At 39.6% G+C, this 16,435-nt stretch overlaps 1 protein-coding gene across 1 annotated transcript; it reads right to left on the reverse strand.

Moving 5' to 3' along the window:
• Positions 1-9,159: 9,159 nt before the first annotated feature.
• prok2 (prokineticin 2) lies at positions 9,160-11,302 on the reverse strand. Its single transcript, XM_047348719.1, has 3 exons — positions 11,098-11,302; positions 10,018-10,143; positions 9,160-9,439 (listed from the first exon to the last, which is right to left on the reverse strand). The coding sequence occupies exons 1-3, from the start codon at positions 11,167-11,169 to the stop codon at positions 9,314-9,316; spliced, it is 324 nt and encodes a 107-aa protein (XP_047204675.1). The 5' UTR covers positions 11,170-11,302; the 3' UTR covers positions 9,160-9,313.
• Between the last annotated feature and the right edge of the window lie 5,133 nt (positions 11,303-16,435).

The following is a 16,435-nucleotide window of genomic DNA, read 5'->3' on the forward strand; positions in this document are numbered from 1 at the left end:
CATTTTTTTTTCCAAAACTGATGGAAATATGTTACAGATTTTCAGTGAATTTGGAGTGATTTGGCATATAATAGAGCATCGTCACTGTAGAAGACTTGTTGGTTATTGTTTTATTGCCGTTAAATTCATGTTTTTATTTTGGTGACTGCAGCTTTAATTCTCTCTCCAGAGATGGTAAATGGGGACAATTCATTTAAGATTTTAAGCTTTTTCAGACATTTTCCTCCAATTTGAAAACGTGCATTTTCCATGAAAATAAAGACATTTTGGTTTTCTTAAGAGACAGAGCTTTCATATTTGCTAAAAAAAAAAAGTTACATGTGTACCAACAGTTTACTCTAAGTGGAAACTGTGGGAAAATTATTCTTGAAATTTATTGAAGGGTTCTCTGAATGACTCATTTTAACTAGAGGATTTCTGAAAACATACAGCCAAAATGATAAGTTTACTAAAGCAGTAGAAGGTAGAGTAGCACAGTGTTGTAAAGTGGATCGAATCCCTTAAGTCTAACATATATGGTGTGGCACAAACTAATGAGAACTTTCTTTAAACTCTATCCTAGCAACTCTTTCAAACCCAACCCCTACAGTTATCTGTAAAATTGAGTTGATGCTGAATCAATAGGCAATTCATTTCTAAAGAGTGGGGTGATATTTAAATACATATGTACACATAGTATATTTTAGGTTGATTTCAGGAGTTAGGAGTTCTCTATAAAGTTAGGAGTTCAGGAAATTGAAGTGGAAAAACTTAGTGGAATAATTGCACTGCTCTAAGCATTATAGAAAAATGGAAGACTTTAAGTTAAATTTCAAAATATCAAACGTGACTGTTAAATAACTAAACAAAATATAACTTTCTGGGATGATTTTGACCTGTGGTTGTTCATGCTCTGGTTGTAACTATATATCTAAATGTGTTGCAGATAAACTCAATCTCATAACAAATGTATGTACATAGAGTGGATAATTTTTAATGGATATGAGAAATTTAGGGCAAGGGCTGGAAAAAGGCTTTATTGCCCTTTCCAAAAATATCTAAATAACTGATGTGATTTACAACTCCCATGTAACATGGATCATGACTCAAGTGGCTAAAATGAGCTTCATCCAGATTGGGGAGCATTAGTTACAAGGTTAGGAGTTCCATCACCGTGGTTAGAACAGGAGGTTTGCGTTCCAGAGGGTACACAAGGGGCCAGGTTTGTATCCCACAGATTGCCACTCTGGGTCCCTGAGCAAGACCCTTAGCCCCCAGAATGCTCCCCGGGCGCCGCACAATGGCAGCCCACTGCTCCCTATAAGGGATGGTTTAAATGCAGAGTACAGATTTCGTTGTAATGTACATGTGCAATGACCAATAAAGATGATGATGATCATATAAGGGAGGCTCTGAGTTGAGATGGTTTGGGCATCTGATCAGAATGCCTCCTGGGCAACTCCTTTAGACAGTTTTCGGGCACGCCCCTCTAGAGTGAGACCCTGGAGCAGATCCATTTTGCTGGAGAGGCTATATATCATATCTATATCACATCAGGCCTGGTTATGCCTTAGGATGAATGGATGGATGAATGGATGGATGGATGGATGGATAGATGGATGGATGGATGATCTAGAGAGTGACATGTTTGCCATTTCTTCTTCGTACAATATCTCAAGCTCAGTCTAATAGGATAGATTGTCTAAGAACATCAATCTTTAAGTCCTGCCACAGTCTCTGCCATAGGGTTTCACGTGGACTAAGACATGAATCTGGTTAGATCCAAACCATTTAATTGTGAGTCTGAATGTGTGGTTGCGTTTGTTGTCCTGCTGGGAGGTGAACATCCGCCCTACTTTTGTCAAAATCCTTAAAGGAGGAGTTGTCTGCTTGTTTCATACACTGGATCAGAACATACTGTCACAGGAAATCAAAGACTGAGTAATAGAGTGGGGAGGTTGGGCCTAAGCCACCCCCCACCAGATAGGAGCCAGGATCAGATGGTCTCAGGTTGCCAAGAGCTGTCAAAAATAGATAACTGACAGTTAGGGAAAGTCATTGCTGTAATTGCTGCTACAGTCTCTGATCTGACTTTGAAAATGCACAGAACCTAAAAGGGATTTGATGGAGATGCGGTGCTGCTGGTTGTCCTCTGCTCCTTCTCCACACCTCCCACTAAGCACACACAGGAGCAGAAAAACACTCTGCAGACAAGCTCCAGAGGCAAAATCTGAAGGTGGCACATAAAGGTGTGTGAGTTTAACTCCAAAAGCCTCTCATTCACGGTTCTCAGCAGTGCACTCATTCAGCAGGTAATCACACACTTTCAGTGCACTGTGTGGCACCTACCTTTAATTCTACACGCTCATTAGCTCCCTTCTCCTAAAGCATTAGTAGCCTATTGATTCAGTAATTGCTGTGGTAACTGACACTGATTGCACCTTTTAAAGTCTGCCAAGATCCCTAAATGTACAGATAAAAGAACTTGCTTTAGTGAGGCGTTTCTGAGCCGCAATCCTTTCATACCTATTGCAATCATCACATACCTGCTCAGTCTAAAGGGCTAGATGTGCTCTGCTTCTGACCTGCAGAGATTTCAAAAAGACACCCACCTGCACAAGTGTTTGTTTCTGCATGAAAGAGCACATTGAGTTAGTGGAACAGGGCATGTACTCTGAGATTTATCTGCTGACTCCATCTTAGTATGTTTATTCTTTCTGACCTCCAGTTAATAACAAATATGTAAATCCTTTTACTGAGTAATGTACAGACTGTATTGGCTGTGGATGTTTGTAGCAATGCATAAAAAAGGAAATGAATGATGGAGGACATTCTTTAATGGGTGTCTTGCTTAATTCTGCAAAACAAAACGACTAAACAGTTACATTAGCATTCTGGACCTATATGCAATAAATTGATCCTTGGTGCTGGGCTGGCCCACGTGCTGGCACATACGCAGTATGCTTGCAGTCAGTAGAAAGTAATGCACACTCGCATAGCATAATGTATGCTGACCAGTTTAATAAGAAGATATCAACAACAAAGGCGGATTGCGGAGTATTGTTCGTGTTGCTGACTATTTTGAATGTAACAAGAGTTCTAGAAGAAAGTGCTCATTTTCCATCCCGTTTTTGTAAGCAGGGAGTGTTTCTAAGAATATACCGCCTACTAGTGTTGTGACAGGGAAATTACACCATTTTTAACACCGACTAGTGTGTTGTGCACGGAGATTGCACATAAAACATTGTCATGTAGATGTGTTAACAGAAACAATAACAATCCTGTTTTTAATGGATTGTTGTCATGTGCATGGCGCATCAATTGTACAGCTGGAGTAACTATGGAAAAGTAAGACATTTATAAATTAGTTAAATAGAACTCACCTAAATACCTATAATGTTATATGTTTTTACACCACTTTACTTTTTTCTCTATTTATTTGAGAAAAAGGTGACAAAAACATGACTGTTAGGTTAATTGGTCTCTCTAAATTGGCCTTAGGTGTGAATGAGTGTGTGTATGGTTGTTTGTCCTGTATGTCTCTGTGTTGCCCTGCGATGGATTGGCAACTTGTCCAGGGTGTACCCTGCATCTCGCCCGTAGACTGCTGGAGATAGGCACCAGCTACGCCGTGACCAACTATGGAATAAGCGGTATAGAAGATGAATAAATAGATGAATGAATGTTTATAACTTTTTCCATATATATTACTTCCCAATTTTGTTTTATTGATTAATTCCTGAGTTCTAGGCTGCATGGTGGCGCAGTTGGTAGCACTGTTGCCTTGCAGTAAGAAGATTTCTGTCCAGGGTGTACTCATATGTAGACTGCAGGAGATAGGCACTCCCTTGACCCTGTATGGAAAAGGCGGGTATGGAAAATTAATGTATGGATGGATGGCTCAGTTTTAATCCTTTTATATAATTATTCTGCTCATCTTTTCTATAAATATTATCACAAACTAACAAACAAACTAACATCATTGATCAATAATCCATTGCCTGTACTGTTTATTATGTCATTACTACATATGCTGTTTATTAATGTTGCATCGTGAGCCGTAGGCCTACCAGGTCTAGGAAGTTTTTGGATATAGTCCCATGCTGTACATTAGATTTATAGACTTTCCTTTAAGTTTATGTTTAAATCATTATCATTGTCTTATGTTGCTAATAACACTTAGCATAATAATTAGCAAATGCTCAGGGTTCTCAATGGTGTTGTTCATTTCATGTGGAATCCTTCTTTGTGCATCTCCAGAGCTCACACACTCAGCCATGTCATTGATGTCCTCTCCATGTGGCTAGCACAGTGCATCCCAGTCTGTAGCCTCAAAGCAATCTCACAGGGCTTTTCAGCTTCTTGTGACCATCTTCTCACTGCTCTCTTTATTATAGATTGCCCCTAAACAAGGAATTTGTAGAGAAAAACAATATTGTGATCTGATTTGCCTAGAGGAGGTGTATGAGTCCTAGACATTTGCAAAAAACAAATGAAATGTTTTATTTTCCCTGCTAGAGCAGCTGACAAACTGTTGAAATGTTGGAAGTGTAGCAGAGAGTGAAGTATAATTAAAATGACCAAATACAGTGCCTTGCAAAAGTACTCGGCCCCCTTGAACTGGTCAACCTCTTGCCACATTTCAGGCTTCAACCATAAAGATATAAAACTCTAATTTTATTTGAAGAATAAACAACAAGTGGGACACAATCGTGAAGTGGAATGAAAATTATTGGATGTGTCAAACGTTTTTAACAAATAAAAAACTGAAACGTGGGGCGTGCAATATTATTCGGCCCCTTTACTTTCAGTGCAGCAAACTCACTCCAGAAGTTCAGTGAGGATTTCTGAATGGTCCAATGTTGTCCCAAATGACTGATGATGATAAATAGAATCCACCTGTGTGTAATCAAGTCTCCGCAAAAATGCACCTGCTCTGTGATAGTCTCAGGGTTCTGTTCAAAGTTCAGAGAGCATCATGAAGACCAAGGAACACACCAGGCAGGTCCGAGATACTGTTGTGGAGAAGTTTAAAGCCGGATTTGGATACAAAAAGATTTCCCAAGCTTTAAACATCCTAAGGAGCACTGTGCAAGCAATCATATTGAAATGGAAGGAGTATCAGACCACTGCAAATCTACCAAGACCCGGCCGTCCCTCTAAACTTTCATCATGAACAAGGAGAAGACTGATCAGAGATGCAGCCAAGAGGCCCATGATCATTCTGGATGAACTGCAGAGATCTACAGCTGAGGTGGGAGAATCTGTCCATAGGACAACAATCAGTTGTACACTGCACAAATCTGGGCTTTATGGAAGAGTGGCAAGAAGAAAGCCATTTCTCAAAGATATCCATAAAAAGTCTCGCTTAAAGTTTGCCACAAGCCACCTCGGAGACACACCACACATGTGGAAGAAGGTGCTCTGGTGAGATGAAACCAAAATCGAACTGTTTGGCCACAATGCAAAACGATATGTTTGGCGTAAAAGCAACACAGCTCATCACCCTAAACACACCATCCCCACTGTCAAACATGGCGGTGGCAGCATCATGGTTTGGGCCTGCCTTTCGTCAGTGGGGACAGGGAAGATGGTCAAAATTGACGGGAAGATGGATGGGGCCAAATACAGGACCATTCTGGAAGACAACCTGTTGGAGTCGGCAAGAGACCTGAGACTGGGACGGAGATTTATCTTTCAACAAGACTATGATCCAAAACATAAATCCAAATCTACAATGAAATGGTTCACACATAAATGTATCCAAGCGTTGGAATGGCCAAGTCAAAGTCCAGACCTGAATCCAATCGAGAATCTGTGGAAAGAGCTGAAGACTGCTGTTCACGAACGCTCTCCATCCAACCTCACTGAGCTCGAGCTGTTTTGCAAAGAAGAATGGGCAAGAATTTCAGTCTCTCGATGAGCAAAACTGATAAAGACATACCCCAAGCGACTTGCAGCTGTAATTGCAGCAAAGGGTGGCGCTACAAAGTATTAACTCAAGGGTGCCGTCCCACTTTTCAGTTTTTTATTTGTTAAAAAAGTTTGACACGTCCAATAAATTTCATTCCACTTCACGATTGTGTCCCACTTGTTGATTCTTCACAAAAAATTTAAATTTTATATCTTTATGTTTGAAGCCTGAAATGTGGCAAGAGGTTCACCAGTTCAAGGGGCCGAGTACTTTCGCAAGGCACTGTATTGCTGCAAAGGCATTGGGGTGTTGTGTTTGTAGCTTAACAACAACTGAGCTGATAACACCACATGCATTGTTGGCAACAGCTAATGGTGGAACGTAAGCCGTTGCCAAATAAACACTGGCGATATCTCTGGGTAAATAATATGGACGAAAACTAACTGCTAACAGATCAATATCTGGGCTGCAAAGACACTTCAAAGGAACTTGTCCTGGACTACACCAGCTGTTGTTCAAAATAACTGCTAATCCACCTCCTTTGCCTTTGCCGCTTCTCTTTAAATCTGTCTGCTCATATGGTCAGAAAGCCTGGCAGAGACACGGTGGAGCCAGGGATATAATCCTGCAGCCATGTCCCGGAAGAAAACTTGTTAGAGGTTTCAAAAGACCTGTGGCTGGGCGGAGGTTCACCTTGAACTCAACCCACTCAAGACTGTGGAAATGGTGGTGGAATTTCGGAGAACACCACCCATATACACCCCCTCACCATCCTCAACAACACCGTGTTGGCTGTGGACCACTTCAGGTTCTTAGGAACCACCATCTCTGAGGACCTGAGATGGTCTTCACACATAGACACTGTTCGAAAGAAGGCCCAGCAGAGACTGCACTTCCTGAGGCAGTTCAAGAAGTACAACCTTCCACGGGAGCTGCTGGTCATCTTCTACACTGCCATCATACAGTCTGTCCTGTCTTCATCCATCTCAGTTTGGTTTGGCCCATCCACAAAACAGGACAGGTCCAGACTGCAACGAATAATCAGGACAGCAGAGAGAATAATCAGGGCTGACCTTCCCTCCATCCAGGACTTATACAGGTCTAGGGTCAGAAAAAGAGCTGCAAAAATCTCTGCAGACCCCACACAACCTGCACATAAACTGTTTAGAGTTTTACCTTCAGGCTGCCACTACAGAGCACTGTTCACTAAAACCAGCCGCCACAGAGACAGTATCTTCCCTCAGGCTGTTTCTCTGTTGAACATTTAATAGAGTACCAAACAACAGCATACAGATGTTGCAAATGCACCTTTTTATTTATATATGTGTATATTTGTATATTGTATATATGTATACTCTTTATGCAAAAAACAAAAACCAGAGAGCAAAGTGTACCGGAGTCAAATTCCTTGTTTGTATGTAGGAACTTGGCAATAAAGCTGATTCTGATTCTGATTCTGATTCCAATAAGGCAATGACCCAATACACACAGCTAGAACTATAATGGAATGGTTTTGATCAAAGCAGATTTCTGTTTTAGAATGGTCTAGTAAGGGAAGGCGGGGAAACTAGGATTTGTGCACCCATCCCCTTGTTGTGCCCCTTCCCATAGCTAAAAACCTGGATAAAACATGAACTCTGAACTGGTAGGAACCTTTCTGACCTCACCTTTAAATTAACCTACTCCTTATTCCGCCCCAACAAGGAGGAGTCACAGCTGTAATCCCCATGATATTATACAGCCACTAACTCAAAAATACTTTGCTGGCCAAACTTTGTCCTCTTCAGCTTCTCCCAGAGGCCTGGACAGGAGAGGCGACTCGCGTGAATGTCCAACTTGCAGGCAAGCTGGACAAATTCTTCAAACTTGGATCCAGAGTGACTACAATCTGATGGTCGAATACCCGCTGAGCGAGTGCAATCGCAAAGTTAGGTATGAGTTGTGCCCTCCCTTCTTTTATCCTTCTAAGGGTGTATTCACACCAAGAAAGTTCTTTGGTGCGCTTGTTTAGTCTGGACCAAAGGCGGACTTTATTTTTTTTTTGTTTGGTGCGGTTCACTTTCACATTGTACTTTTTGCAAGTAAACTATAACTTGTAAACAAAGCCAGGCATGTGACCATCTTTGTTGCCTTTGGACAGGGCGGGACAGAGCACAGACCCAGAAACAGAGGAAAACTATCATGGAAGTAATGCTTGCTGCATTTCTGTTCTGCATATTTGTGTAGTATCTAATTTTGGAGCAACATTAGTGAAAGGAGATGACGTGCTTTGCGTACCCTGACCCAGAGCACGCTGGAAGCAACATTTCTAAGCAAAACACAGCACGTCAGATATGACTTCAGTGCATTCACTATTCACAGCATTTGTTACAGTGGCTTGTTAAGTTCTAAAAGGCTTATGTTTGCTGTGGTTGGGTAGGATTGAAGCCAGGCCGATTCATATTCACATTCCATTTGGAAGCGGAATGAGACCACTTCAAAAAGTGGGTCTTGGTCCGGTTGTTTGGTCCGGACCAAGGTTCACTTGAGTGTATTCACACCTGCACAAAAGATCCAGAACAAGGGGGGAAACAAACTCTGCTCTGTTTTAAAGCGGCCCAAAGTGACAGGTTTGAATACACCCTACGTTTCTGTGGATTGGGTGCTCTAAGGGTTATAAGTGGTTATTTAGTCTTATTTGCATTTTCAAGTAGTTTATTGAAATTGTATTAAATTTTGAAAAAGCTCACATCAATTGTTGATACAGAAGATTAGAGCATTTTTATTACATTCAATGAGTCATCACTTAAAATTTAAATTGAAAGAAACTGAATGTTAATGTTCCACCTTGAAAAACAAATCCTTTGGAACAGTATGCATTCATGAATAATCTTAATATGACCATTTCTAGTGTGAGGCCATCTGCTTTTAAGGTCAGATCATTATTCATTCACAGACATCAATTAAAATGCCCTCAAGGTTTTTCTTTGTATACGGCATGGTCAGAGAGCTTAGCATGTAATGTAATTTTCAGCAGAATACAGTTTTCTGTTCATGCTTTCATGAATAGGAGCAGAGACGTTTGCCAAAACCTGTGAGTCCTTCAGAGAACCCGATTTTCTGATGATGGCTTGTTTCCATGTCCTTTTTTATGGAACTTTATAAAAGTACTACCAGCCTTGAAAGCTTCTCTCTTTTTGTCACATTAAACCCTCTAACAGGCAAAGAAAATGTCTAATACAGATGGTGAGTGGTGAAGGAAGAAAAGAGAAACATGACCAGCAATGTCTTGCTTAAACATTTTAATTTTAGTAGAATCAATGTGATGGTGAGTTTAGAAATATATCTCTATTCATATAATAGAAAACAGTGAAAATAGGTTTTATTAAGAATCCAAAGTAATTATGGTATAGGTATAGCAAATACCAGACGTTTAGATCCTCAGAGGAAATACTCTGGATACTCATAAGGTGAGAGACATTTGGCTTTTCCCTGTCCAACCACAATACAAGACAGATTGGGCAGGCAGGGGCAGGTATGGTGGAGTCTTTTCCCAAAGAAAGGAACCTATGAGGGGAGACAAAGACGCAGCTCTAGTTTGTGAAATGACTCTTGCTTTATGGGACATTATAGAAGCACTTCACAAGGCTTCTTCACATTATATATGTCAAAATTTCATACTCTTCTATACTAAGGTATTTGCAGTTCTTATGGATGGATGGATGGATGGATGGATGAAAAATGGATAGATACAATGTTTAGACAATGTGACAAGAAACAAAGCATAAAAAACTATTTTCCCACACACATTTCTTTTTCCATGCTTCTCGAGACATACTTGAATCTATTTCCATCCTTTTCCAGAATGTGTAGGAACGCAGAGTTTATGTTGATAAAATAAAAGAGGAAATTAATATTTTTGCAATGCCACCGATTTCCATCCAATTACTATAAATTATACAAAATAAAGGTCTAAGACTGCCAAAACAATTTCCATTTTTGGCAGTGGCTACAAAACAACAGATGAGAGCCAAACAATGATACCTGGTCATTTGCATCCTGATCACCACACTGTTGCAGATATGTGACATCTTACTGATGACAGCATGGAGCAGAGAGCACAGGCTGCTGCAGAAGCATCTCACCTTATGGCTCAGAGGATGGCAGTTGGCTCCTTCCAGTCCCAGGGGCATACATATACGCAGACTAGGGATCCATAAACTCACTGCACAGCACATCCCTCCTCCGCACTGAGAGTCCCTCTCACAGGCCTGCACACGTGCACATGCCCAGTTACACACAGAAGTGCATTAACGGACCATTATTTTATTTACAGTTTCCAAAAGAAGTACTGTTATCAGTTTTTATTAGCACCGTTATTTTCACAGACTTTATATAGCTTTAGTGGAATTTATAGAAGGACAATTTTATCAGCTGGCTCACACATAAAAACATATCTGATTGAACAGGTATTTTAACAAGAAAAGGCAATGTGATATATATATACCCAAAAGGAATGCTTCAGAATATTACAGGATTGGTGTCCATTTATTTTTTGAGTGTTTGGATGTCAAGCTGTGAGACAGCTTTCACTTCTGATGAGATAAAGGGAACAAGATGAGGAGGACAGGAGTGATTTTAGGTGACAGACGCTGGTCTATGTGTTATGGCTTCATCAGCTCAGGGCCAGAGACCTCTGGTGACAGATATGACTGTTCTGTCACCACAGATCACAGAAATGGTCTTTACATTGTCAACAGCTTGGACATATACAAAAAAAAGAAAAAAAAAAGAAAACTAAAACATGGATGCATTTTAATATGCATGGTAAAACTCTATTTGCATTTTATTTCACATTTGTGTTGTGTTGTGTCATTTATCTTAAATTAGTATTTTGGGAATGTTAAAGTAAAAAATTCCCAATTTTATATTTTATTTATATATTTTAAGCACATGATATTTTCATAAGTTTGCTTTTACTAGATCTTAAACAGTCAATCAACAGATTAAGGCATACAGTGGATTTTTGCTACTTAAATATTTTATTATAGTATCTTTCCTTTCTACCTGGAGAGGTTAAAGGGTTATCTGTTAGAGCAGATCCAAGCAATGAAATAAAACCCATTTCCTTCTAATTTTAAGGCTACTATTGCCAGTAAAACAGACATTTCACATCATAGCTTTCCAGTGTCCTCTGAGGCATCTACCTATCTGCTTCTACTTACCCCTGTGATAACTGCTGAAAATCCATGGGACACCAAGAGCAAGGTGAGGAGCAGAGGGAAGAAGGACCTCATTATGAAGAGTTGAGTGTGTTCCTTTTCCCTCTGGGTTCCGGAAAAATAGAAGGATGTTGCAGCTAACGGACCTCACTGCGTGTGCATCTGTGACAGACCGCCGAGCAAAGTGGCCTTCAAACTTCTGTGTCGAAGGCTGGTGAAGGTTTATAAACCCAGCCCGCCTTTCAGAAGCTATGTGACTCATTCACACCAGCATTCCCTTGCAAGAACTGCTAAAAAGAAGACCAAGGTAAACATTCACATGACAACGCACCTGATGTTTCAATGCTGATGATGAAGCACTTACGTATGCTAAAGCTGACCCGGGATCAATGCCAACAAATTCGGTCCGGTCTGGTTTCTAAGTCCTTGCATCTCTTTCCCCCACTCCTTTCACCTTTTCAGATTCCAAGGCCAAAGTTTTGAATATTCTTTGGAAGCTACTAACAATGGTGATTATAATGAAACAAACGGAAAGGACATGAATATTAATGGTCAGTATACACATAAGAAAGATACACTGTAACTGACTTCTCATTTTAGCCTGTGATGCGTTGTTATTTGCAATAATAGTAGTACAGTGCCATGAAAAAGTATTTACCCCCACACAGTTACCTTGTTTGTACTTTTTGTCATACCTAAATGCTTCAGATCAAACAACTTTTAACATGAGACACAAAAGCTACAACTCTCTTGGTAAGAATGATATTAATGTGATTCACCACATGTTTCTGTAAAGCTGAGCTCAATTACACTAGCCACATTTGCAATACTTGTCGAATTAAGAAATCACCTAAAAAAAGTAGGGTAAAAGATCTCTAAAAATCCTTCCCAAATCTTTCAATTTTAAGGACGAATGAGAAACAAAGTTATTGGCATCCATCAGTCTGGAAAGAGTTGCAAAGCTCTAAGTCTTAAGAATCACAATGCGATCAATTATCCACAAATGGAGAAAACATCAAGCAGACCTGAACATTTCCGGGAGTTGCTGGTCTACCAAGACTTACTTCAAGAGAGCACTGACAACTCATCCAGGAGGTCACAAAGAACCACAAACCTCACTTCCCTCAGTTAAGGTCAGTGTTCATACAAGAGACTGGGCAAAATTTGCACCCATAGGAAAGTTCCAAGATGAAAACCAACAAGAAAAAAAAAAACCTTTGTCACATTTTCCTTTTGAGAAAATTATAGATGGACTGACGAGACAAAAGTGGAACTTTTTTGAAAGCACTTCAGAAAAATAATGGCATGCCAACAATCAAACAGGACTGCAGGAGGACTGCAGACAACCTCTATGCAATTAAACCAAAACCAAAAACACCATGACTGAACTTAAATATTGTGTCATGTTAATAAACATAATAATAATAATAACTGAACATCTATAGGCACCGGAGACCAGAGAAAGGGACACTAATGGAAGACTAAAAAAATGTCCTGGGAGCTCCTTAAAGAGTACACCCTTACCTTGTCTTCAAAATAAATTTTTATTTATTTTTCCCCCTCAATGTTTTTTTACAGACTCCATATTAGGCTCATTCATGTTGAATTAAATAAACATGTTATTAAGGGCCTATCTTGGTTCTATAAAGTTATTATCGGTTCCCTCACCTGTAATCATATTATCATGAGCTTGTTGAAAAAGTTAATAGATCCTCAAAGGTTAAAAGCTAAAACTCTGGGGTTAAAGTCTAATTTACTAATGGGAATGTACAGCCATGTAGGATTTTGTAGACAGGATAAAAGCCAAAGCTGTTATTACTCTCTCATCATCTAGCTCTATCTTTCTCTTCTCATTTCCTCCAAATCTAAAAACATGTGGGACAGACATATGTCAAATGGTTGGAATTATTTTTGAATATGTCATTATTTGTTAAGCTCCTTAGATGTCACAATGTTGCTGTGCTATGCTGCCCAATGTTCCTTCTGCATCCAAACATGCACCACATAAAGTCAGATTTCTTTACTGTATTATTGTTCATTAAAAATTTGAAGCAGATAAAAGCCTAAAAGACTGCAGGGCGGAGCTTTGAACAAAAGGCGGAGGTAATATACCATTTTAACTGGACACATACTTTTTTGTAAAGTTTTATTGCATTTAATAACAGATAAAATAAACATAACACATTTAAATATGAACTACACAAAAAATGTAGTGGAAAGAAGGAAAATCTTGAGGTATTTGCATCAAATGAGCTGTTATTGAAAATTCTATGTAAGATTAGTTTGCAATTATTTTAGTCTTTCTTGCTGTCAGATTAGTATTTTTTAGAGAGGGAATGGTGGGACTGATGCTGCTACAATGTTATGTACTGTTTGGCTGCCAGGCTGAGTCAGTCATTGTGGTTCTACAGTAGAAATACAACAAATAGATAAATACAGCCTATCTCTGTTGGAGGAAAATAAAACCCATAAAGCTGTCTGTAGGCATGTTTACATGGACATAAGTATTCAGAACAAAGCGCCAATTGGAAAAAAAATGTGTCATGTAAACGTTGCCAATTCTGATTCGACTCAATCGGAAATAAACTGTATTCCAAACAAAAGGGTGGTTTATGCCAATCTAGTTTGGGGCAAACTGACCTGACTGCCCATACGTGGCCCATATCAATGTTATGCATTCATCCACTGGTTTCTGGTCATTGGTGGAGGAAGGGGCAGCAGCGCCATACTTGGAGGCAGCACAAAACTTGGAAGGATGTTCATTTCCTCCCGCTCTCTCATCCTGTAACGCAGGAATAGCAACATCATGTATTGCTGAGCCTGTAGCTTAATTATGGAAAGCAATAATAACGGCCCAACCTCTCTCAGAACCTGGTGTAGGTCCATTCTGGGCGCTCAGAACCAACAGACTTCCGCGTTTGTACAGCTTCTTCTTCTTTGGTTGTTTTTGGGAAATTGGGCATGTCAAAGTGCTTCTATACTGAAATAAACGTGGTGCAGGTAAACGCACATCATGATTGGACTATTTGATTTTCCGCCCATATAAATGGTGTATTGAAATAAGTTTTTTTTGTTCAATCCGAACATATTTTAATCAGATCAAACATTTTGCACATATAAACATAGCTTGTAAGAGATCCTCTTGCTGCTTGGGTTTGACGCAAAAGAACCAAACTTAATAGAGTTTATTTATTGCACACAGTTCTTTAAATTAACTGGTTTAAAACTTATCGATTTTCTGCAATAAAATTCTTGTATTCAAATGGCGCATTATGGTGTAACTGTCATAATCTGCCTGTTTGGGGTTTTGAGTTTGTGTTTTGTTTACTTTCTCAGCTCTGACAGGTTCTTCAGTTGCTTTATTTCAGTTTATTTAGGCTTAGATTCATTCTGGTGTTTAGGATTTTGTTACTTCCCTGGATTCCCATGTTAGATGTTCTACTTTGCATTTACTTATAGATCTGGTTCCTCCCTGTTTATGTTCTTTTGGTGGTCTCATTGTTTACTTATTTCAGTTCATTTAGATGTTTTCTGTTACCTCCCTGCACTCCCTGCTTGGCATTAATTAGTCATTCTCCTCCAGCTGCTTCTCATTCCCTTCTGATTAGCTCCCTTGGTTCATTGGTTCATTCTTCACTCTTCCTCAGAATTTATGCTCTCCAGTTGTCATTACTCTCTGCTAGTTCCTCCTGTTAACTACCCTGTTTGCTGCCTGCTCCATGCCTGTTATCGTCATGATCCTTTCCTGTATCAATTTGTTAGTCCTTTTGTTATTATTATTAAAGACTACATTACTGACTTGTGGCTCCCTCGGCGTTGTCTGCATTTTGGTCCAACATCCATCCTGACAGTAACATACTTTAAAAGAGTTGAAACTGCGTTGAGTATTTGTTTAAGCCACTGAAGTAATAAAATGTTTTTATGTGTGTTTAGCCCCTATAAGCCTTGCCTCGTTAGGCACTCTAGATACATGCTCCAAGGCAAGAGGTGAAAAGAACAAGTTCTGGATGACAAGGTCCTCCTCAGGCAAAACTCCATACATAAAATTTTCAGGTAAAAAAAACCCCAGATTATACACAGGATCAGAGCAAGGCAGAGATCCAACAATGTGACTGGATAATATAGTGCTTTGCAAAAATATTCACACCCTAAACTTTCTTACCTTTTGTTACATTACAGCCACAAACCTTAACATGATACATGAAGTTGGGAATTCTGTCACCGAAGTTAATACTGCAGAACCACCTTTTGCTATAATTACAGTTAAGTCTTTTTACACTTGATCTGTTCCAGCTTTGTACATCTAGAGTCTGAATTCTGTTGCTCATTTCTCTTATCACAGCAGCCCAGGTACAAGCAGATTGGATGGGTTCTGAGAACAGATGGAGGAGGGGTTTTCGGAGTCATTTGGGACAGGAGGGTGGAACAAATGGGCCTCACACTGAGGAGGTTAAGGGTCTTCTAAAAGAAATTGATTGCACTGGAATTTATTTAGGTGAATCAGAGTATAATGTGCTGAATAAAAATGCACTATCATGAATTTTAATTGTGTATTTTGATTTATTTTGGGATTTGTCACTCTTTGCTTTCCACATTCAATTCACTCCTAAATTTTAAGATTCATCTTGCTTTCGTTCTGTACTTGGGTTTTTATATGTATTTATTTTCTCCTTAGAGTTGCAATTGGTTTGGGACATTTTTCTTCCATTTCCTCAGTTCATCTTCACTTACCTTCCTTCAGTCACCAGCATAAAACTCATATTGTCTCTGGTTTTTTGTGCATTTTTGATTTTTCTTATTTATAAGTAAAACTATTTTCACTTGCCTGCCTCCTGCCTCCTCTCTGCATTCACCTCTTCCACTTCACCAATTCATGACACAGACCACACTGAAATTTGAAAACCATATATCAATATCCTTCAACTCTACAGAAATTGACTCTTTTGTGTGGGGTAATCTTATAAAATGTCAGTAAAATGCACAAAAGGTTTTGTTTGTAAGGTCAAAAGGTGTGAGGGGTAGGTGTAAGAGCCATCTTTCTTTCAGGGCTTGTCTTTTTCTACTGTATCTTGCTGTGTCATCTTGTACTGGAATCAGATCCCCACTAAAGTATGTTTACCTCCCTCTGCAAACACATTTGTTTGAGGAGGGATAAGAACCTGATGCATAGCTCCATCCAGGAAGGCTGAGCTGCATGTCAAACGCTCTCAGTGAGCAAACACACTTGACATCCTTTTCGAAAGAACTGGAAAAGCACTTACAGAGCATAAATATGCAGACAGGTCCACAGATAGCTCTGCTGGGTGTTAATGAGTGGTGTGTTACATGCACAGATTTACAG

Source organism: Girardinichthys multiradiatus, chromosome 20, assembly GCF_021462225.1.
Source record: "Girardinichthys multiradiatus isolate DD_20200921_A chromosome 20, DD_fGirMul_XY1, whole genome shotgun sequence".
Lineage (NCBI taxonomy): Eukaryota > Metazoa > Chordata > Actinopteri > Cyprinodontiformes > Goodeidae > Girardinichthys > Girardinichthys multiradiatus.